This window comes from Maniola hyperantus, chromosome 16, assembly GCF_902806685.2.
Source record: "Maniola hyperantus chromosome 16, iAphHyp1.2, whole genome shotgun sequence".
Classification (NCBI taxonomy): Eukaryota; Metazoa; Arthropoda; class Insecta; order Lepidoptera; family Nymphalidae; genus Maniola; species Maniola hyperantus.
Window position 1 is genome coordinate 7,323,085 of NC_048551.1, and position 22,692 is coordinate 7,345,776.

At 38.4% G+C, this 22,692-nt stretch overlaps 1 protein-coding gene across 3 annotated transcripts; it reads right to left on the bottom strand.

The window, feature by feature from the left end:
- Positions 1-299: 299 nt before the first annotated feature.
- LOC117989609 (nuclear factor related to kappa-B-binding protein) lies at positions 300-22,648 on the bottom strand. 3 transcript variants are annotated; one of them, XM_069503896.1, is made up of 23 exons: positions 21,888-22,648; positions 21,100-21,393; positions 20,803-20,919; positions 19,603-19,976; positions 18,887-19,017; positions 18,435-18,689; positions 17,228-17,340; positions 16,155-16,270; positions 15,821-15,937; positions 14,718-14,903; positions 13,897-14,043; positions 12,929-13,001; positions 12,070-12,768; positions 11,051-11,161; positions 9,985-10,080; positions 9,334-9,433; positions 8,974-9,041; positions 7,992-8,900; positions 7,381-7,524; positions 6,408-6,486; positions 5,432-5,487; positions 4,416-4,466; positions 300-2,718 (listed from the first exon to the last, which is right to left on the bottom strand). In XM_069503896.1, the coding sequence occupies exons 1-23, from the start codon at positions 22,323-22,325 to the stop codon at positions 2,587-2,589; spliced, it is 4,806 nt and encodes a 1,601-aa protein (XP_069359997.1). In that variant the 5' UTR covers positions 22,326-22,648; the 3' UTR covers positions 300-2,586. The 3 variants fall into 3 exon arrangements, with proteins under 3 accessions (XP_069359997.1, XP_034832870.1, XP_069359998.1); XM_034976979.2 differs by having other exon boundaries at positions 12,908-13,001; XM_069503897.1 differs by lacking the exon at positions 4,416-4,466 and having other exon boundaries at positions 12,908-13,001.
- Between the last annotated feature and the right edge of the window lie 44 nt (positions 22,649-22,692).

A 22,692-nucleotide genomic window follows, 5' to 3' on the forward strand; every position in this document is an offset into this window, starting at 1 on the left:
CGAATCAATCATGAGCCTGTGGCAATTTACGCTAATTGATTGAAATTACTTGTGGCCTCTGTTTTTGAATGACTTTCTGCTATTTTTATACTGGTTTTATAAGACGTGCATAGTGCATACCACGTAGTCTATTATGCCGTTCTGGCGCGCAAACGTAGGTACGAAAGTCGAAACGCACTCTGAATTCTGTTTCGTCGATCATTGCATTGCAAGTTGCAACATACAGCTATAAACAGTAGTTTTATAGCACTAAAGTACACACTAAACAAACTGATAAGTATAAATAAAAGCCATTTTCGTTTCAATTGACTTATATTGTAGAAAATTCCAAATATTGCAACCATTTTAAACATAAGTTTAACCTAACTTACAATTATTATTATAAACTAATTTAAATCTTACATATTTCACAATAAATAAAAACATATTTATCCTTTTTTGTTATTAATAATACACATATTTAGTTAACTAAAATATACACCACACTGGGTCATAATGTACAAACATAACATATTATAAATAATAATTTTTTTATTATTATTATTGATACAATTAAATATCACTTTAGAAGAACAACAAAGGCATTAACTTAATACAAAATCTTTAACCTTTCCAACATTTGGCTCTTTTAAAAGCTTTTTATTATTTTGACTTGTTATTTATAGTGATTTTTAGACACGCGTGGTTTGGATGACAATGGATGATTATGGTACCATTGAGCGTCTCTGATGATGGAGGTGGGACGTGGAAATTGCAACTCCTCGATGGTATACGGCAGGACAGTCAAGTTTGGACGCATTTACATTATTTTCGTGAGTATAGATGTACATAAGAATAGATGATCTAAATATATAAAAGGAAAAAGGTGACTGACTGACTGACTGATCTATCAACGCACAGCTCAAACTACTGGACGGATCGGGCTGAAATTTCGCATGAAGATAGTTATTATGACGTAGGCATCCGCTAAGAAAGGATTTTAGAAAATTCAAACCCTAAGGGGGTGAAATAGGGGTTTGAAATTAGTGTAGTCCACGCGGACAAAGTCGCGAACATAATCTAGTTTATACATAATATGATAACTAGAGTCCGATGATGGAGGTGGGATGTGTGCACTATAACTCCAAATTGGGCTAAGATGTATAGTACGCGACAGCTCGAGATGACAATCGGGCTGGGGATGTCCGGCACACCCACACAGCCCCCCCCTAACCCGGTGAGGGATAGCGCGGAGGACGTGCGAGTGTGTGGGACATCCACTTCATACCCGGAGTGCCATCTCGCCCTGTCACGTACTATACCTTCATGTATTGTTATAGATAAAACAATATTCGTCATACCAGAGCATGACACTCTATAGTAAGAAACAAAACTTCTGAATACTTAATACAATGTTTAGCTATCATTTTAACTAAAAATATTTTCGTAAGTATAATACTACTAAATTTGTATAGTTTGTAAAGAATTTGTCCTTTAAACAACAACACCATATGGTGGATTTGTTAAACAATACAAAAAACCTTGGTTTTAACCTATTTTAGTTATTATATTATTATTATATCTCTCTGGTGATCGTCACTTAATCAGCTATATTGTGAACTTTTTACTTAGCAAAATGTTTAAGCCACATCCAGGTTTTATCAAATCAACCTACTCTTATTCTATATGTTTATACAAAAAACCTAAACCTTATTTGAATTGTGTATATTCTAGTCTACGAGTATTGTACAAATATGGTTATGGTAGATCGGTTTGAATTTTATATTTATCGACTATGTCTAACAAAAGCTGATAGTGAATTTTTCGAAACTTGCCTAAACTATCACCTCACCTGGCTTTGATACTAGGTTTATTTATCTAGATGATGCCCATGACTCCGCGTGGATTTAGGTGTTTAAAAATCCTGTGGGAACTCCTAAAAATCCTATGTCCTTCCCCGGGATGCAAGCTATCTCTGTACCAAATTTCGTCAAAATCGGTTGAACGGTTGAGCCGTGAAAAGCTAGCAGACAGACAGACACACTTCCGCATTTATAATATTAGTATGTACTATACACGACCTAATATTTTTCGCCGCACTTTTCGATTATCAGCTTTGACTAGACAGACTAATAAATAACCAGAACGATATCTTATTATATAAATAATGTACATTGTATATGAAAACACAACATATAATATAATATAATTAATGTATATTGTATATCAAAATACAACGACTTAATTAATGTGAAAACAAAAATTATTGATGACTATTATTATTTTAACTACTTGACGTTACAATACTTCTAATAACAATAAGGATGGGCATAGTTCACTAAACTAGTAGTTATCGATTTTATATTAAACAGCTTTTAGGTAGGTATTCAAATAAGCATTTAAACTTTACGACACTACTAAGGTTACAGGCGTATCCTTAGTATCCGTACAAAAATTCGAGTCCGACCTATCGAAATAATTTCACATAAAGGTAAAGACAGATTGAGGCAATTACGCAACGTATGCAACGTAAATGCCTAAGGTATTATATTATTTTTACCTTAAACCTGAAAGTAAGTAAACCATTAAACAAATTAGCTACCAGTCCTAAGGCGGCGGATGTGCAGGTTTGAGTAATCGCGCCAGGACGTGCCTGCCGCTAACTAGTTTCAATTGCTGGCCGTCCATGAGGACGCTCCTTACGCCAGTTGGCGTCGCTCCTGACGCGCTTGTTACCGCCTGCAGAATAGAGGACATTCAGTTTTATACCCTATCCGCGGAAAGAGGTTAGTCTAGCGCTCTCTCTGTTACGTAATCCTATACAAATGATAGAACCAAAAATCTCAGTGAGGCGCTAACCATTTTGTGTCACCAACTAATGCCAAACAAAACTATGTGTATTCATTGATTTTCGAATGTTTTTAAACACATTTTCGAATGTTTATTGAAAAAATGTTTGTGATTGGTTGGTAATTCGAAATGGTTGACTCACTGAAATTTTTGACTATCATTTGTATGGGATTAAGTAACAGAGCGAGCGCTACACTAACTTCTTTCCACGGATAGGGTAACAGTACATGTGAAAAGTTTTAAGTGTTAAGTGAAATAGTACATTCTTTAAAAATCGTTTAATAATAGGCCATTAGTAGTTTTCTAAATACATACTAACTGCAGATCTTCAATATGTAAATGTGTATTTTACTTTATTAACCAATTATAATAACTACAAAAAAGTAGTTTTTCTAAACAGCGTTAAATAAAAATATCAGAAAGCTTTCGGCACGTAATTGTTATCTTTAAAACTAACAAATTTTGCTCTACGACTTTTCAAAATTCTGTATTAATTTATTTCATACCAAAAATTTAATAAATTATGTTTCCTCTTTGAATCCAAATACACGAGAGTCGAGACCCAGACGTGCGTGTGGTTCGCGTGGCGTTACAGGAGAGAATCTTTGTAAAATATTGAATATTTGATATTCCACGAAATATCTAATAAAAAAAATTGTATAACAAAAATTGTAGTTTTAATAATAACAATTACGTGCCGAGAGCTTTCTGATATATTTTATTTAGTCCTGTATAAATCATACAATCATTTTGGCTGTAGTAGTGTTAAAATTTGAATAAAATTTTAAAATATGCCATTGCAATATATTAGGTAAATTGTGATTTTAAGCAGTGTTAATAAAACCGAGCTACATTAAACCTAAAACCCATTTCGTGGCGTTTACATGCTTTCATTCTGTTTCATGCATAAAGGTGATAGCAGACGTTTTATTTCGAGTGAAGGATGCCGAATGAAAGACAAATGAATAAAAAATGAACCGTCTTATATCATCTCAACCAAGTTTTATTCATCCTTTAGCGTCTCCTTCCACTAATAAAGACCGTACCGTGACCAAACGTAGCATATTATTTTATTTTAAAGGGCTACCTCGAAAATAAATATAGAAGTATGAGGATTTCGTGTATCAAGAAAAAAATTGCAGAGCTGCAAATGGGCAGAAAGTGACCAAAAAATCTGTCATTTTATTGACAAACTGTGCTAATCCATACTTAATATTATAAATGCAAAAGTGTGTTTGTCTGCTAGCTTTTCACTTTTTGAACCGAAAATCCCAAAAAAAGATCCCAGGGGATTTTTTAAAAACCTAATTCCACATGGACGAAGTCGCAGGCATCATCTATTTGGTATATAAACAGACAACTCGCATCCCGATGACCGATGACCGATGACACGGATAAGGATACTATTTATTCTGGAAAATCAAAGAGTTCCCTTAGGATTTTAAGAAACCTGAGAGAAATGCATGCGGACGAAGTCTCGAGCATCATCTAGTATCGAATATAATACGGATATGCTCACGGCACGTTCCTAGATTTTGGGTGAAAATCTTTAACTCATTTCATTGGCATGCAGATATAGTTATCACCTGCTGAATTTTAATTCCCTGCGGAAGTTTAACCTGATGTATCGGATTCACCTGCGGTAACGATAACGGATTGTATCAAAAATAATATTTTGGACGTGCTTGCCACAATGTAAAGGAAAAAGACGGATAGTAAACTGGCACAAATTGGCGACAGTATGATTGCAGCTACATCTGCACAAAAAGCCACCTAAGCTTTGAGTTCGTAAGTTGCCACTGCCATAAAAATTTGACACTGAGGTTGTTCATCTGCCAAAATGGCATTGAGATGTCTATCAATGAATCAACTTTAACATGATCAAAAAAAAAATTGCAAATGGTTACAGAAACCTCGAAAAAAATCGATGTACATACATTTAAAAAAACGGCCCGAATTGAGAACCACCTCCTTTTTGAAAGTCGGTTAAAAAAACACGCCAAAAACTTACGCCTACATCCAAGTCCCGCTTCTTTACTCTAAAGACTTTAAAAACTTTGTCGTATTGTTTCACCTTTAAGCCACTTATTGTAAGAAACCTTCCTGCAAGTCTCAACAACAACTGTACCACGTCTGTATATATTGTTAGTTTTCCCTGTTTTAGTACCGCCTTCTTAAGAGTTCTCTAACCTGTTGCCTGGAAGAGATCGCTTTTTTAGCGATAAGGCCGCATGTTGTACTTATACTATACATTGCGTTATTGTATAATGTATATTTTTTGGTGTACACTGTACAAGTATATTACGTTTACGCTCCAACTCATCGGATGAATGATAAGGGAACGCGTAGGTGGCATTAGTAACGAACAGAATGGGTAAACATTAATTTTTTATGCCTTTCCCAAGAAAGATCTTTTTTAACCGACTTCCAAAAAGGAGGAGGTTCTCAATTCGTCGGAAACTTTGTTTTTTTAATGTATTTTCCTTTATACTGTGGCAAGCGTAACACATAAAAATAGGCAAAATAACATGAATCATTTTCTAAAATTAAAAAGGAACACACACACATTTATATGAAAGACAAAAATATGAAAGTAATTTACCTGTTGTAATTTCAACATTGGCGCTGTAGTTGAGGAGGTTGTGACAGTTTGAGCTCCTGTAATGAGATACATATTTGAAATATTAAATCCATGCTCGGTAGTGAAACTGTGATGAGTTGATCATCATCATCAACCCGTCACCAGCTCACTAGTGAGCACAGGTCTCCTCTCATAATGAGAAGGGTTTGACCACGCTGGCCAAGTGCGGATTCACACACCTTTAAGAACATTACGGAGAACTCTCAGGCATACGGGTTTGTTTCATGCACTCCTTCACCGTTAAAGCAAGTATTGGGGCCGATTCCCTTGTACAGAATCTCTAAACTTAACTAAATTAACAGGTCTAAATCTAGTGCTATCCTTTTCTCCAGGCAAAATTATGAAAGGGATAGCAATAGATTTAGACGTGCCATTTTAGTTTAGTTTAGAGATTGTGTACAACGGAATTAGCCACAATATCTAATTGCTTAAGTCCAGGATGGAATTCCAAACCCTCCGACTGGAATTCGGACGTCTTAACCACTATAAGCTATCACCGTTTTTTTCATATTAAAAATAGGAAACAGTACTCGTATATAAATTACTATTTAAATTACATTCCCGCGACTTCGTCCGCATGGACTATACAAAATACAAAGCCCTATTTTACCCCCTTAGGGTTTGAATTTTCAAAAATTATTTCTTAGACTTCTACGTCGTAATAGCTATCTGCATGCCAAATTTCAGCCCGATCGGTCCAGTAGTTTCGGCTGTGCGTTGATAGATCAGTCAGTCAGTCAGCTTTTCCTTTTATATATTTAGATTTTTTTCATTAGTTCAACTTCGGCAGAGTGAACGTGATTATGAGTTCTTTCAGTTCTACTGAAAGATTATTATTATTATTTTATTTCAACACCTACGTCTAGCTTTACAGCTTTAAAGATGCGTTGCGTTCGGCTTATGCCGTTCGCCTCTATGTGCCATTATAACAACTTACCTATATTGCTAAGCATTATTGTTTGTGAGGTTGGCGTCCCACTGGCAGAAGTAACTCGAATAGCGGATCCGTCGCTTTGCTAAAATGAAAAAAATAACTCAAAATGTGACAACTTCTAAAAACAAATGTTTAGAAATCCAGCAAATGTGTCACGTCTTGGCTAATCCCATTGTATACAATCTCTAAACTTAGCTAAAATGACAAGTCTAAATGTATGTAATGTATTGCTTACATCTTGTATCCTTTCCATAATCTTCCCCACAAAAAACGATAGCACTAAATTTAGATATAATTCAAGTCAATTTAGTTTAGTTTAGAGATTGTGTACAAAAGATTAGCCACACTAGCAGGTAAGACACAGCGCGCTAGCTAGTAGGCAGTAGTAGTCTACTAAGAAAACAAAACTTAAGATTATATATTTACTAGATGATGCCCGCGACTTCGTCCGCGTAGATTGAGAAAAGATTAAAAAAAATCCCGTGGGACTCTTTGATATTCCGGGCTAAAAAGTAGCCTATGGTCCATCTCCAGGATGCAAAGTGCAAACTAACTCTGTACCAAGTAAAACATGACAACAACTTTGTTCATGTGAATTTAGGATGCCTAAAAATGTGCTGTCTGATTTTCCAGGACAAAAAGTAGTATACATAATATGTCCTTCCCCGGGATACAAGCCACAGAGTGAACTAGAATGAGGGATCTTTCGGTTTGATCCTGAATCGACAATATGTCAAATATTAGGCTATTATGACGTGAAATCATAGAAAAAATGACTACCCGTGTCAAATGTACTAATATACGACGCCTGCCAGTGACGTAGAAGCCTTTTGAACTTTGAAGAACGTTTTTTTTATAAGTTCCCTAACTGTCGTGAACTGTGAACTATCTCTGTACCAGTTAAAATTGGTTTAATTGAAAAGCTAGCAGACATACAGACATACACTTTCGCATTTATAATATTAGTATGGATTACCTGTAATATTAGATTGTGTAACGGTTTGGCGGCGGTGAGCAGTAAGGGCCTGGCCAAACGGGACGTGGGCGCCAACACGCGGACGCCTCGAGCTCGCCCCGCCCCCGCGCCGCCCATCATGCTCTCTAGCGAGATCATCTGTGTCTGAATGAAATATACAGGCACTTTTGGTAAATATAAAACTATATAAACCTTCAGGTACTCAACAACTAAACAGGAGTAGAAAAGACTCCTACCCCTCTACTGTGTATCGTGTGATGATTGTGTGTTGCCCCCCACCCCACTCGAAACCGATAATTTTTTGCAAAGAGTTTACCGTGCAAATACTTCAGTATTCGATAATAAGCAAACTTCAAAAAAATTTAGCATGATTTTTAGTCATTTTAACTTTTTTAAACATATGAATGTATTATGCCAACTAACAATATGAACTAAATTTTTTTATGAATATTGAATGGAATTTTCAACTTATTTTTGTATCAATCAAGTGTTTTGATTGTGATTCTCTCAAATTGTTATAGTTTTAGATTAAAAGTTAGATGTTAATTTGTAACGATGGGGCTGGCATATAGGTCACCTAGGAAAGCTTCTTGAAAATTATTAAAACTTACCTGGGCATTGGTTAACAATTTCGCAACAATAGGCTGCGAATTCTTATCACCTGGGGTCTGCGTTCTAACTACTTGAGCTATAGACTTTGGAGTCTGTTGATTCGCTAGCTGTAGCGTCTGTCCATTTGCCAACTGCAAAGTCTGGCCACTAGACAACTGAACCGTTTGTCCACTAGATAACTGCAACGTCTGTCCACTGGGCAACTGAACTGTTTGTCCTCCCGCTAATTGGACAGTCTGACCGCCAATTTGCACTGTCTGAGTCCCTAATTGCACATTTTGTCCACTGGGCATTTGCACAGTTTGACCACTTAATTGAACGTTTTGCCCCAACTGAACGCCTTGCACGTTCCCACTCGCTAACTGAACTGTTTGACCACTAGGCAGTTGAACACTTTGCGGCGGTAGAACACTCTGACTTGCCACTTGTACACTTTGTCCGCTTGGTAATTTAACCGTGTGACCCGATAATTGCACACTTTGGCCAGCCAGTTGCACGGATTGGCCGGCGATTTGGACGGTTTGTCCGGCCAACTGGACCGTTGAGACCGGTATTTGAACTGATTGGTTGATGGGTTTGATGGTTGATATAGCGGTTTGTATTCTCGGGCTTGGGTTTCTGACTTGGGTTGTGGAGATGGCTCGGACTTGTTGCATGGTTTGTGGTGATGCAAGTTGTACTGTTTGTCCGCTGGGTAACCGAACACTGTGGGTGGGCAACTGTAGTGATGACAGTTGCAAAGTGTGTCCTGAAGACAGTTGCACAGCTTGTCCACTGGGCAAGTGGACCGTTTGGTTGGCAGCGAGCTGAACCGTTCGACCGCCAGCCAACTGCACCGTCCTGGTCGTTACGGACGAGGATACAGCCGTTGGAATACTCGATACCACGTTTGTTGTACTTGTAGTGCTCTGGAATAGAAAGAATTCCAAGAATTTCTTTTAAAATATTTCTTGGTTTCTTCCATGCAAAAAAAATACGTACCTGTGCGACTGTCATTACTGAGGTTGTACCTGGTACGGCCGGCCGTTTTTTAGTAGTGGGTGCCGTACCTGAAAAAATAAATTGGTTTATCAATTGAAATGCGTATGGTATCTGATAGAAATTGATTGATTGGACTGACTCATTTTTGCGCAAAGGATTAGCCTGGCTGTCTAGCGCGGAAATGCAGCCATTCTTGGCACCATTCCACGCGGGAATGAGTTGTAGGTACAGTTAGTTTAGGCTAGCAATAAGTTTTATATTAGTATTTTTTTAAATATACATTTATTGACGTTCAACATGTAAGTAGCAATTTCATCGAATAAATCATTAGGGGATAATGTTTTGGAACAGCAAACTTACTCTGTTGCATAAGGGCACGCGGCGAAATAAGGGATTTTCCGGAAGATGGCGCCGCTGGACTCAAAACTCTGACTACCCCTCGCCTTGCACTTGGAGTTACCTGCATGACGAAATTATACATCAATTATATAATATACATCAAATATATAAAGGCATTCCGAACCAGTGGTGGATGCATCCGACTATTCGTAAGTACTTGTAAAAGTTTATTCGAATAAAAAAGATTTTTATTTTATTTTATATATCTATGTATGTGACTGTAATAATGATAAGTTCACAAAAATCAATAAACAACAAAAAATATTCGTGTGACTATAATATGATAAAGTCACAAAATCGTTAAGACAATTATTTATTAATTATTACAAATCTAAAAAAAATGTGCTCATAGGCTAAATTCATGAGGGTAATCAGTTTTATAAAAATGTGCATCAGCGTCAATGCCAACAAGGTTATAGTTCGCGACAGGTCGAGCTGGCAATCTGGGTGGGGACACCCCGCACACCCGCACAGTCCCCGCGCTTATTCAATGCGAGCGCTTCATACCCCGATTGCCGACATGTCGGGTACTACAGGTAAATATTTGATAAATATATTTAGGATAAATAAATCAATTGATTAAAGACAAAATAAATAAAATATATGGCATGCCTGAGTAGTCGAAGTGCACACAGTGATTGTGGGGGCCGTAGCTGCAGTTTGACCCGACGGCGGCCTGATCAGTAGAGATCGCGTCACTTGAGCCAACTGACAAAAATAAACAAAAAGGAGATGGACAAAAATTGTATGGAGGCGTGCCCCAGAACGTTACGTTGTACAGAGATGATAATATATGTACCATTTAATAAATGTCATCATCATGATCAACCCATCACCGGCTCACTGCAGAGCGCGGGTCTCCTCTCAGAGTGAGAAGGGTTTTTGGCCAAAGTCTACCACGCTGGCCATGTGCGGATTGGTAGATTTCACACACCTTTGAGAACATTATGGAGAACTCTCAGGCATGCAGGTTTCCTCACAATGTTTTCCTTCACCGTTAAAGCAAATGATATTTAATTAATTAAAACGCACATTACTCCGAAAAGTTAGAGGTGCGTGCCCGGGATCGAACCCCCGACCTCCGATTAGAAGGCGGACGTCCTAACCACTAGGCAATCACAGCTTATGTAGGCTATCACAGCTTACCAAGGCTATTATCACAGCTTATTAATAAATGTACAGAGATAATATATCTGCCATTTGATAGTAAAAACCTACTTTTAAGAAAAAAAAAGTCGCATATTGTTTTGCAGTCATGGCATTAAGTTCATGATAGGCATAGTTCAGCCTGGGGCAAATTTTGAACATCTCGTTTAAAAAAACCCCCGACACAACGACCTCTAAAAAGTGAAAAAATAATATTAGTATTGGCCCTTTAAGTTTAATATAAATAGTAAAATTTATATCCAATACTAGCTTATGCTCGCGACTTCGTCCGCATGGACTACACAAATTTCGAACCCCTATTACACCCCCTTAGGGGTTGAATTTTAAAAATTCTTTCTTAGCGCATACCTACGTCATAATAGCTATCTGCATGCCAAACTTCAGCCCGATCCGTCCAGTAGTTTGAGCTGTGCGTTGATAGATCGGTCAATCAGTCAGTCAGTCAGATTATATTGTTTCAGATTCAGTATTCAGATAGTAAAATAAAGATATTATTAATTGATATTTTTACCTTAGCAGATTGGTTTATGGTATTTTGTTGGAGAGACACCATATTATTCAAGTTGGGTGATACCATAGTTGGGACTGATGGCGATTGTTGTACTGGTAAATTCAGTGTTACCTATATAATAAAAACATTAAACATTAATTATTGTTATACAAGTCAGAACATAATATTATGAATGCAATTTTTACAAAATGTGGCTAATTCTCTTGAACACAATCTCTAAAATTAAACTAAATTACTATATAGTGCAAGAATCATTATAATCGGTCCACTCGCTTAGTCTCTAGACAGCAACAAAGGAATAAAATCGACCAAGTGCGAGTCAGACTTACGTACCGAGGGTTCTCGGATATTTTTTTCGACATTTTGCACATTAAACCTAAAACTATTGTGCATAAAAATAAATAAAAATCTGTTTTTTAGAATATACAGGTAAAGCCCCTTCATATGATACCCCACTTTGTATAGTTATCTTACTTTGAAAATTTAAAATAATAATAATCATTTGTTCATTATCACATTTTGATTTTTTGTGTGTGATTTAACCACAAATTCACGGTTTTCGGATTTTTTCCTTTACTTGTGCTATGAGACCTACCTACCTGCCAAATTTCATAATTCTGGGAAAACGGGAAGTACCCCATAGGTTTTCTTGACAGACAGACAGACAACAAAGTGATCCTGTAAGGGTTCCTTTTTTCCTTTTGAGGTATGGAACCCTAAAAAAGAAACATTATATAGACTGATGAACACGTAACCACTCCTTTGCGTTCCGCAATCGGGTGATAAAAGACAACATGAGAGCACAGAATCAGTACCCATATTATAAATGTGAAAGTGTGTTGGTTTGTCCTCCAATCACGTCGCAATGGAGCAACGGATCGACGTGATTTGCATGGGTATAGTTAAAGACCTGGAGAGTGACATAGGCTTTACTTACTTTTTATCCCGGGAAATCAAAGAGTTCCCACGGGATTTTTAAAAACCTAAATCCACGCGTACGCTAGTTCAAAATAACTTACAGGTACTTGTGATGTTTCGATCTTCAAAGACTTTTGCTTTGTCAAAGGCGACCGTTGAGGAGTTACAACTATAGATGGCATAGTAGACGGCGCCTGCAACATCGGCTCACTATTATGCTTCGTCATTGTAACATTTTGCTTCACAGTTTGCACGACTATCTGCTTCTGCTTCGGCGACGCCGCACTTTGTTTCACTGTTTGCTTCTGTGCGGCTGTTTGCTTCGGAGTGCTTGGTTTAGTTAAATTTGGCATTGATTTAGGTGGAGTTAATAAGCTTGGTAGTTTTTGATTCGTTTGTGCGGATTGTTTTGGATTTGTTTGAGCTGTCTGTTTCAGGGTTGTTTTTGGTGTTGTGTTCGATTGTTTTGGCGTTTGGTTGGATTGTTTGGGCGATGGGTTTGTTTGGTTGGTTTTTGGTGGTGCGTTAGCTTGTTTTGGTGTTTGTTTTGTTTGAACTAAGGAGGGAGTTTTGGCGTTTTGTTTAGGGGTTATTGTTTTAACTTTAGGGGTTGCTGGAGCGAGTTTGCCCTTGTGTTTGTTCGTGGGAGTCTGTTTAGGTGTGGCTTGTGTAGCCTGCATGAGCAATTGTGCGGAGGAGAGGTGCGGCGCGGCGGGCGGGGCTCCGGAGTCGTCCACGTCTACGTCACTATCCGACGCATTTTCATGCCCTTCTTCTATACTAGGTCCATCTACTTCCATCTGGTGGAGAAAAAAGAAATCTATGACTGAAATCATACTCGATTTTAAATAGGTCAACTAGTTAATAAATATATGCATTGAACAAGATGACAGAATTTGTAAAATTGGGACTAAAAATTTGTTTAAAAATAGTACGTACGGGAGTCGGTGGGGAACTAACTTGAGGAGCTGCTGCAACAGCTTTGTGAGCTCGCCCACGAGCCGTCGTATTTTTCGCCCAATCTTCTTCGCTCCTAAAAACATACATCTATACAAAACATTTAATTAAGCAATTATTTATTAAATTGACATTTTCTAACGACAACTGAGAGCGATTAAGCAATTCATTTCAGTCATCCGAATTATATCCGTCATCCGTGAGAATACCAGTGATTGTCTACGACATAATGTCATAAGCTATCATACTTAACAAAAAGGAACGTATTTTCACGGACTCGGATCTGATGAGTGCGTAATCGCCGTAAGGGAGGTCATCCACGGCCAATTTTTGGTGTTCGATATAGGTGGCGCAAGACCTCGGCGTGTGGAAGTCCCTACAAGAGAACCTATGTCCATTAGTAGTCCATTTTTCCTTAGTTTGCTTAAAAGATAAACAAATCGCACAATTTCTCTCGAAGAAACACGTAAGCGATGCCATTACCCCAGCGCTTTAGACCTTCTGGAGTTAGATTTTTCACTCGTATCATGATTTCAGTTGTCAGTAGCGGTGCCTAACAAGGTTGTTAGGCCCGCGTATAGTTCGCCTCTTCCACATTTCAGCGAGAAGTCACTTGTTTACCTTTTAACTAAGTAAAAAGCTACGATAGCCCAGTGGTTAGGACGTCCGTCTTCTAATCGGAGGTTTGGGTTTCGATCCCGGGCACGCACCTCTAACTTTTCGGCGTTTCGGAATATCACTTGGTGAAGGAAAACATCGCGAGGAAACCTGCATATCTGAGAGCTCTCAATAATGTTCTCAAAAGGTGTGTGAAGTCTGCCAATTCGCACTTGGCCAGCGTGGTAGACTATGGCTAAAACCGTTCTCACAGACCCGTGCACTGTAGTGAGCTGGCGATGGGTTGATCATGATAATGACGACGATTAGTATCGGTAGACGGGAACGATTTGGAAGTTCGGGTTTGTACTCACTTGTGCCTATGCAGATAAGTCCACGTAGCCGTGCGTTGGTCGTACTTGACGATGGGATCCCTCTTGACCGCCACTAGTCGCTCCAGGGCGCTGGCGACTGCCACGGACAACGCTTGCTCACTGCACGGTACTATCCATTGCGACATTCTGCGATCATATCAAATTGTGTGGCGCATGATTATTTAGTAGTTTGAGCTGTGCGTTGATAAATCAGTCAGTCAGTCAGTCAGATTTTCCTTTTATATATTTAGACAATTGTGTCTTTCTTCATACTGTGACAAGGCGTAACAGACGCCAAAACAAACATGCAAACAAATTTTTTTTTCATCTTGTAGTTTTTTTTATAGTTATAGTGTAGTTTTGTTCAAGTTGTTAAAATTGAGATAGAACCGGTTGACAGTTCAGTCTATTTACAGGTTACAGGTAACCAGAACGCTGGCAAAAACTAAAGACAGTTGATAGAACTGATGATTTCTGATACAATATCACAAAAAAACGCGAAAAAAACCTATATTTTGTAAAAGCATATATTGCGAATAAAACATCTGACTGTCGCTAGAGGCAACGAACGTTGCGTAAGTAGGCCACTTGGAGTCAATGCCACGTCGTAGGTGGGGCATTGACCCGAGTTTTGCACGTTATACATTGCGGGTTTGAAAAATACTAAATCATTAAAATTACAAAATGAGGCAAATGGTTATTGGTATTGGATTGTGTTTAGGTAGTATAACACCCTGTGTAGAACTCAGTTCATAGTTGTTACAAACTGTAGGATTTTTTGCGATTAATGAGTTTTTGCAGTAAGCTGAGGATTTACTTACTTGAGCAAAGTGACTATGTCCCGCCGAGTGCCCTCACCATTAGGCATCCTGGCGAGCGCGTCGCGCAGCAGCGCCAGGAAGGCCGCCGCACGCGGCCGCTGCTGCGTGAGCAGCGCCGCGCCCGCGCCGCCCGCCGCGCCCGCACCCGCGCGCTGCCCTGTCGCCGGACCCACCACGGACCGGTAACTGTATGAATAAGGGTCATAGCAGACACGATGCTTTTAGCATCCAATTCCTAAACAAGTTAGACCTTGATTGCGATCTCACCTGGTGGTAATTGAGGATACAGTCTAAGATGATAGCGGGCTAACCTGGAAGGGGTATGGCAGTTTCATTAAAACCCATACTCCTGGTCGGTTCCTGCGCGACATCGCATCGGAAGTCGGAACGCTAAATCGCTTGGCGGCATGATTTGTTTCACGGTATACCTACAGCGATCGAACGCAGAAACGCAGCATCGAGACAAACGCTAAAATCTGCGATTTCAATACAACGATCGAACGCAGCAAGTCGTCAAAACGCGATGCAGCATCGAAACAATCGCTAAAATGCTCGATTTCAGTACAGCAATAGAATGCAGGAAATCGTCAAAACACGATGCAACATCGATGAAGTTGCGCTTCATATATTGACTGTCATCTCAACCTGTTGCGAACTATAGTTATAGCCGGCTACAAGCTGGTAGTAGTGGAGTGCAACTCAAACCGGAACTACTCCCGGACGACTTTATGATTGAGCTCCTCAAACCTGTTGATGTAGAGTAAAGCTCTCCTAAGCTGTGGGGATTTAGGGACTGTTGATAATGAATTCACCCCCCACTAGGTGGACGGACGACATCAGACGAGTCGCTGGATTCAAGGGGCGCAAGACGGTAGCGTATGGAAGCCCCTACGTCCAGCAGTGGACGTGTATCGGTTGATGATGATGATGAATTGAGATTACATATAGGTATCAAGCAGTAACTTCATGATTGAACTCTAAGTCCCAAGCCTCAACCCTGATGATGCAGGGTACTGTAAACGAAATTCCACTTGGCTTCAAGGATAAAAAGACACATTACAGTAACGAAAGTCTAGAATTAGGTACTTAAAACCGTCACTCACCCATATTGCATGTATGTGAATGGCTTGGAGGCAGAGGCAAATCTCTTGCGCTCCTGCGTTCTGAAATCGGTTATTTCTGCCGTCGTCGGCTGTCTCACTATCCATGACGTTGGATACCTACAAGATAAATGAAAAAATCTGTCAAGTGCGAGTCGGCCTCGCGCACGTAAGATTCCGTACCATAGTAGAAGAAATAACATTTTTTTTAACAATTGCCATGGCGGCCATTTCGAAATTTTTATTATTTGTTGTCATAGTGTAAGAATTTCAACTCGGTTTACGAGACACAGCCCGCTGACAGACGGACGGATGGACAGCGGAGGCTTAGAATTACCTGGGCGGTGGAGGTTCGCTGGCCAGCGGCGGCGGCGACACTGCGCGGAGCCATCGCTCACACAGTCTGCCCAATATCGCATCGCAGTCCCGCCCTGCGCCGATCCATTGGTACATCTACCATAAATACAAGGCGAACTGAAATAGTTGCACAAAATACCTAATAGTACCTTTAGGTTAGAAAGAATGGACGAATCGAAAATGAGTTCTTATTTGCACAACATTGCTGCATACAAAAGTACATTTTAAACTTCAAATAAAATATTTTAAAGTTTCTTTATTCGTTTTGCTAATGAATCGCCGAAATGTATGTAGGTACGCGCATAACTTCCGAACGCCTGCACCAAACGGTGCAGGTGTTCGGAATTATTCTTTTCTTGTGTTCATTGGTGTCAGAACAAGGTTGTATGAAATAATTTTTTTTGAGAATCCACTGGAGGGCCGCGGTACGCGGACAAAGTCGCGGGCAACGGCTAGTATGACACAATTATGTACAGTACCCGGAACGAAATATTGTACATCAACCTTTAGAAAGAGATAGCGGTTTCGTAGAGCGTTGCCTCTGTTGTTGAGACCGACAAAACGTCACATGGATATGAGTGACAGAGACAACGCTCTGCAAAGCCAAAATCTCTCTAAAGGTTGATGTACAATATTCTTGCCAGCTACTTCATAATCATCATCATCATCAACCAATAGACGTCCACTGCTGGACATAGGTCTCTTGTAGGGACTTCCACACGCCACGGTTTTGCGCCGCCTGGATCCAGCAGCTCCCTGCGACTCGTCTGATGTCGTCCGTCCACCTAGTGGGGGGTCTTCCAACGCTGCGTCTTCCGGTGCGAGGTCGCCATTCCAACACCTTGGGACCCCAACGTCTATCGGTTGTACGAACTATGTGTCCTACCTGTGTGTACTGTAGCTACTTGCATGTAAATAATCAAAAGGATGATTTTATATGAAAAAGTCAAAACAAGTTATTATCAACATCTGCACTGAAGTAGCCAGTTCTTAACTAAATAAAACTTTTCTAACATCTCTATTTTCTCGACAGATCTTTACGTTCAAACTTACCTGTGTTTCGGACATAAACTGGAGATATGGAACAAAGTCATCAGGGTGAGGTCCTCTCTCGCCGGCCAGGAAATCTAGTGCCGAATTCAACTCTCCGCACCAATCGTCCGACACTGGAATATGATTGCTGTTTTAGCTCTAAATTTTATATTGCACTATATTTACAACATGCGGTTATTCAAAATTTATTGTTTATTTTTAAAAAAATATTTATTATATTTAAAAAAAAAATTATATTTAAAAAAAAATTATTTATTATTTATTTATTCAAGGGGCAGACCAACAAATTCCGGCAACGCATTGGCGGTTCCTCTGGTGCTGCAAATGTTCATGGGCGGCGGTAATTATTAACATCAGGTGACCCGCCGCGCCTGCTCGATTGCTCGCTATTTTTATTTGAAAAAAAAAGTACAAATTGTTTTTTGCAAAAAAATATCCCTATAAAAATAGCCCAACCACAATTGTGAGTTTTTCACGCAGGAGTCGTAAAATAGTAAAGCTAGGTACAATCTAGAACTAACTGGTTCTCTAGATTCAAAGTCGGTGTAAAAAGTCACACACTTGTTAAACTTTACTTGAACAAAAATATATTCTACTTCTATTCTATTCTACTAGACTAGCTGATCCCCACGGCTTCGCCCACGTGGATTTAGGTTTTTAATGATCCTGTATAGCTTATGTCACTCAGGAATAATGTAGTTTTCTACTAGTGAAAGAGAAACTACTTAAAATCGGTTCAGTAGTTCCAAAGATTACCCCCTACAAACCAACTTAACCACATTACCTCTTTATAATATTAGTATAGATGATGCCCGCGACTTCGTTCGCGTGGATTTAACTCTTTCATTTCCCAGGATAAAAAGTAGCCTATGTCCTTCCCCGGGATGTAAGCTAACTCTAACTATCTAACAAAAAAATATATTGTCAAACACTATAGTTTTAAAATATATATAAGTTTTATTATTGTATAAATTCACCGTATCTTAAATAATGATTTCTTCTATATTTATGTTTAAAATTGTTCTCATGTAAGTGAACTTTTGTTCTTTTTTGAGAAAATAAAAGTCTTTAAACCTAACTCTGTACCAAATTTCACCAAAATCGATTAAACTGTTGTACCGTGAATAGCTAGCAGACAGACAAACAGACAGACACACTTTCGTATTTATAATATTAGTATGGATTCTATTCTATCCTAATTACTTACAATTGTACCAAGTATTGAGAGGCGCGATCGGAGATCTCATGACGGCGGCACATCTCGCATGCAGCTGGTGTTTGGACGCGCGGTGCGCCGTCCTCGCGGGGAACAAAGCCCGCACCAGAGACAGGAAGTTCGCATGTGTCGTCTCAGTTAGAGCCTCGTCTGTCTCGAGGTGATTTTCTTCAGTCTCAGTCGACGTGTCCACAGGGACCACTTCGCCAGAGTCGTCGGCTAGCTCTACTGGCAGAGCCATCATATCTGTAAAAAGCAATTTCTTTCAATTTTTTTTTCTAGGATTCCGTACCCTTATACAAGTGTAAGAGTAAGAGTACAAAGCTTAGTAATAGGGTCCCGTTGGCACCCTCTGGGTACAGAACCACAAAAATTACGTCATATCTGAAACCTAGATGCTTATGAAATAAAAAATACCATTTATCTTTATTTGCATTATTTACCTATTCCATCCAAATCTTCCAATTTGATAGGCACTGGTTGGCATATTCGTGAAGTGTTTTGTATTGAAAATGCAGGATCCTGTGGCTCTTGTTTTATTACTCTCTCCACATCATTTTCAAGAAAGTTTGTGCTGAAAATAATTCAAATTATATTATAATAATTATTCAAGCTCATTCCTGCGACTTCATCCATATGGATTTAGGTTTTTTAAGATCCTGTTGACACTCAACTTCATGCAAAATTTCAAGTTTCTAGAATCTAGAAACGGACAACACACAGCGTAAACTGGTCGATCTAGAATCTAGATAGATAGATTTCACTCTGAGTTTTGTCACTTATCAATCATTCAATGAATATCTACAATTCATTTCAATATGTAAAATAAAGATTAACAGCTGATTACTGAAATGTAAGTACAGTACGTGGCCGAAAGTGATGAACATGGGCCTTTAGAATGACATTTCATCTTTGTAGAGCGTTGTCTCTGTCACTCATACCCATATGACGCTTTGTTGTTTTCAATGGCCGAGACAGTGCTCTACAAATCTGTTGTCTCATTCTAAAGATGTTCATCACTTTTGGCCGCGTACTGTATCAATTTTTTTAATTGATAAAATTAATATTTAAAAAGTTAAATAAACAATTCAATATTTTGAGATAAAAATGAGCATTTTCTGAGTACTACTTACTTACTACATTACTAAATAATACTTACTTTGAATACCTCAAGTCAGATACTTCTTGTTTAATATCCATATCCATTAGCTTTTTGTTATTTTTCGGGCTAGTCACAGGGTCTAAAAATGATGAGCTTTCTGAATCTGAATCTTCTTTTTCACATTTTATCTTTATATTAGGCAAAAGTGGTTTGTTTTCTACGCTATCCTGTTCTTCCTTGATTTTCTTATTAGGTGGTTTACCATCCTGCTTCTGTTTAGATGTATCCTTTCTAGCACCTTTTTTTAGCTTTTGTATGGGAGCCTCAGATTTCTGACCACCAAACATAAGCTTCTTGGCTCCGTTCAATAATGCCACTCTCTGTTTTATGTCATCTAATGTAATACCTGTGGTGTTGAGTTCTGGGTGATTCTAAAATTAAGAAACAGAACTTGTAAAATTATTGACCTTGTACAGGTTGAATCACATAATTATGACATCGCCTACGTCCATCGGGAATAGTAGCAGTGGTTCCAGAACTTATCCTCCACATTTTACACATAAATTCAAAAAAGCTTTGGAATTTTTGATATGACATTGGTACTGATTCTGAGCACAACCTAATTTTAGAGTATTCGCATCCTCTTCTTACTAATGTAATAAGAAAAGGAGAGATGCAGTTTGACAGTTTTAGGTTTAATTTTTAGATGGTAAAACCCATGATTTTAGTGCACAGTCGCGAGCCTACTGTTTAAATTTGTAGAGTGCACTAAAATTTAGAGTCATTAAATGTAAAGTTCATGTTCTGTCCCTTTTTAGCATTGTTAAAAAGAAAAGGATGCAGATACTCTAAATTTAGTTTAGTCTTTCTTTCTCTAAACTAAATGGGTCCCAATATGACATTAAAAATTGATTTAAGTCATACTGATATTATGTTTATTAATAACATACTTGTAAAAGTTTAATTGAATAAAAAATATTTTTATTTTATACTAGCTGACCCGGCGAACTTCGTACCGCCTAACAGAGATATTTATTTATAATAGAGGGCAGTGTCATTAAGCAGTCTCAATATATAAAACACAAAAATGTTTCCACCTATGTCCAGTATAGACTTTGAAACCATACAACCAAATGTCCCAAACCAGTTTCATTAGAAAGGGAACGCGAAGATAGGTTTAGACAAAAACTTTTTTGTAGCATAGTACCACATACTGGGTATCCTCTAGTAACTAGTTAATACTATAAATAAATGAACCTCTCTATACTGTCGCCTTGCTCTATGAGTAGCCAGAACATTCTTCAAGCAGTCCAGAGAGGCAGGGTGTGAAGCATCAGCTATGCCAAGTGTTCCAGACACATTTGCATCTCCACTCTGTAAATTAAAACTTAGTTTTAACTGTTGGTTTGCTTGGTTTAAGTTCTATAATAAAATAAAAACAGACTTTATGACTATTGTTTATGATCAAAAACAAAATATATTAGGGATTGAAAATGTTACGAATGTTAGGGATTGAAAAATTATATTAGGAATAAGAAAAATTCTAGTACAGACCTGTCCAAGGTGCATTGTTTTTCTTCTTTTGAATGTATTCTCAGGTGGTCCTTCTGGATAGTTTTCATCCTCAGATTCAAGCCCGCCCACCTCACTCCAAATGGCAGACAGCTCTTCAAAGTACCTTTGTCTCGCTCTAACATATAGAGGCTTATAGTTGTTCTTGCTAGAAGGCTTTGGAGCCATAACTGGAACGAATGGTACCGGTCCAGGAGGTGCAGCTTTTGCTGTAGCTAGCAGTCTCTCTCTAGAGATAAGCACCTCTGGTAACATTTTTGCATAATATGACTTTCTCTGTGAAATAAGAAAAAAATCATTACTTTCTGTTGTTTTAAAATATACAATGCACTAGCTGCCCACAAGTTTGTCCGCGTACACTATACAAATTTCAAATCCCTATTTCACCCCCTTAGGAGTTGAATTTTCCATAATCCTTTAATTCCATAATATAAGATTTAAGTTTTTAAAAATCCTTTGAAAACTTTGATTTTGCAGAATAAAAAGTAGCCTGTGTCCTTCTCCAGGATGCAAGTTGCCTATATACTAGATTTCGTAAAATCTGTCAAACAGACAGGCCATGAAAAGCTAGCAGACACACTTTCCCATTCATATTCATAATATTAATATGGATAAAGAAGTCAAAATTGTTAGTATTTGCAACTTGTACCAAATAATAACAGTGATATCACTTGTCAATTATGCTTATATTGTTTTAAAAATATGGTAATTGTTGGTACCTAGTCTTGTATGACAACAAGACTAACAATGAAAAGTGGCTACAAGATCACCTTATGCCTTTGCTGTTTGGCTCTGGCTTTTGTCAAAAACTTCCTCATTCTAGCAATATCTGGTCTGTAATTCCCTTGCCTCAAATTAGTAAAGAACTGATTCATTGGTGATTTGAAATGAAGTGGTTCAAAGTCAAACAACATTTTGATTGTGGTCTCTTTTTTTTCTTCGTCATTGTCAGGAAATGTTGGAAGTAACTCTTTGAGATATTCCTTGTGTTTGTCTTCTAAGCTGTCCCAAATTTTCATGGAAAAGAACTCCTTGAAAACTGAGTAATCTTCACAAAGTCCTTGTGGAAGTTCGAAGGTATGCCCAAGAATGCGCACTGGCTCTGTGGCCTCCTCCTCGTACTCTGAACTTGCGCTAGAACTACCAGAAGAGCTGCTACTTGTACTCTCACTGCTGTAACTGATTTCACTCTCCATCTTCTCCTCCATGACTGAACAATACGGGTGGGGTGATTATCTTATATGTTCGTGCAAGCCATTTACGGTTTATCACGCGCGAAATGAAAGATTTTCCATACACTACAACGATATTTCGCGATGTTTTGCTACCGATGTTGACGAAAAACCTAATCACCGAATTAATATTATCCAACAGAAAGCCATGGACTTTTTTAAACAGCCGTCAAGTCTTGTCTAAAATAAAATACAACGCACACGACAATCTGAAGAGTTTCATACATACTATGCGCCAGAACGGCACATTGCGATGAGAAAATAGCTTGACAACCCAGAACAGCGACATTTTGCCTTTTCAAAATAGAATTTAAAAACAAAATAAGCCTTGTCTATGCTCTTG

Excerpts from the sequence above, each read along its gene's own strand:
- LOC117989609 (XM_034976979.2), bottom strand. The coding sequence starts at position 22,325 with ATGGAGGAGAAGATGGAGAGTGAAATCAGTTACAGCAGTGAGAGTACA. Across the intron at positions 19,018-19,602 it reads TCTGACTTGAGGTATTCAAA|CACAAACTTTCTTGAAAATG; the intron begins GTAAGTATTATT and ends AATTATTTTCAG. Across the intron at positions 11,162-12,069 it reads TCGAAACATCACAAGTACCT|GTAACACTGAATTTACCAGT; the intron begins GTAAGTTATTTT and ends TTTATTATATAG.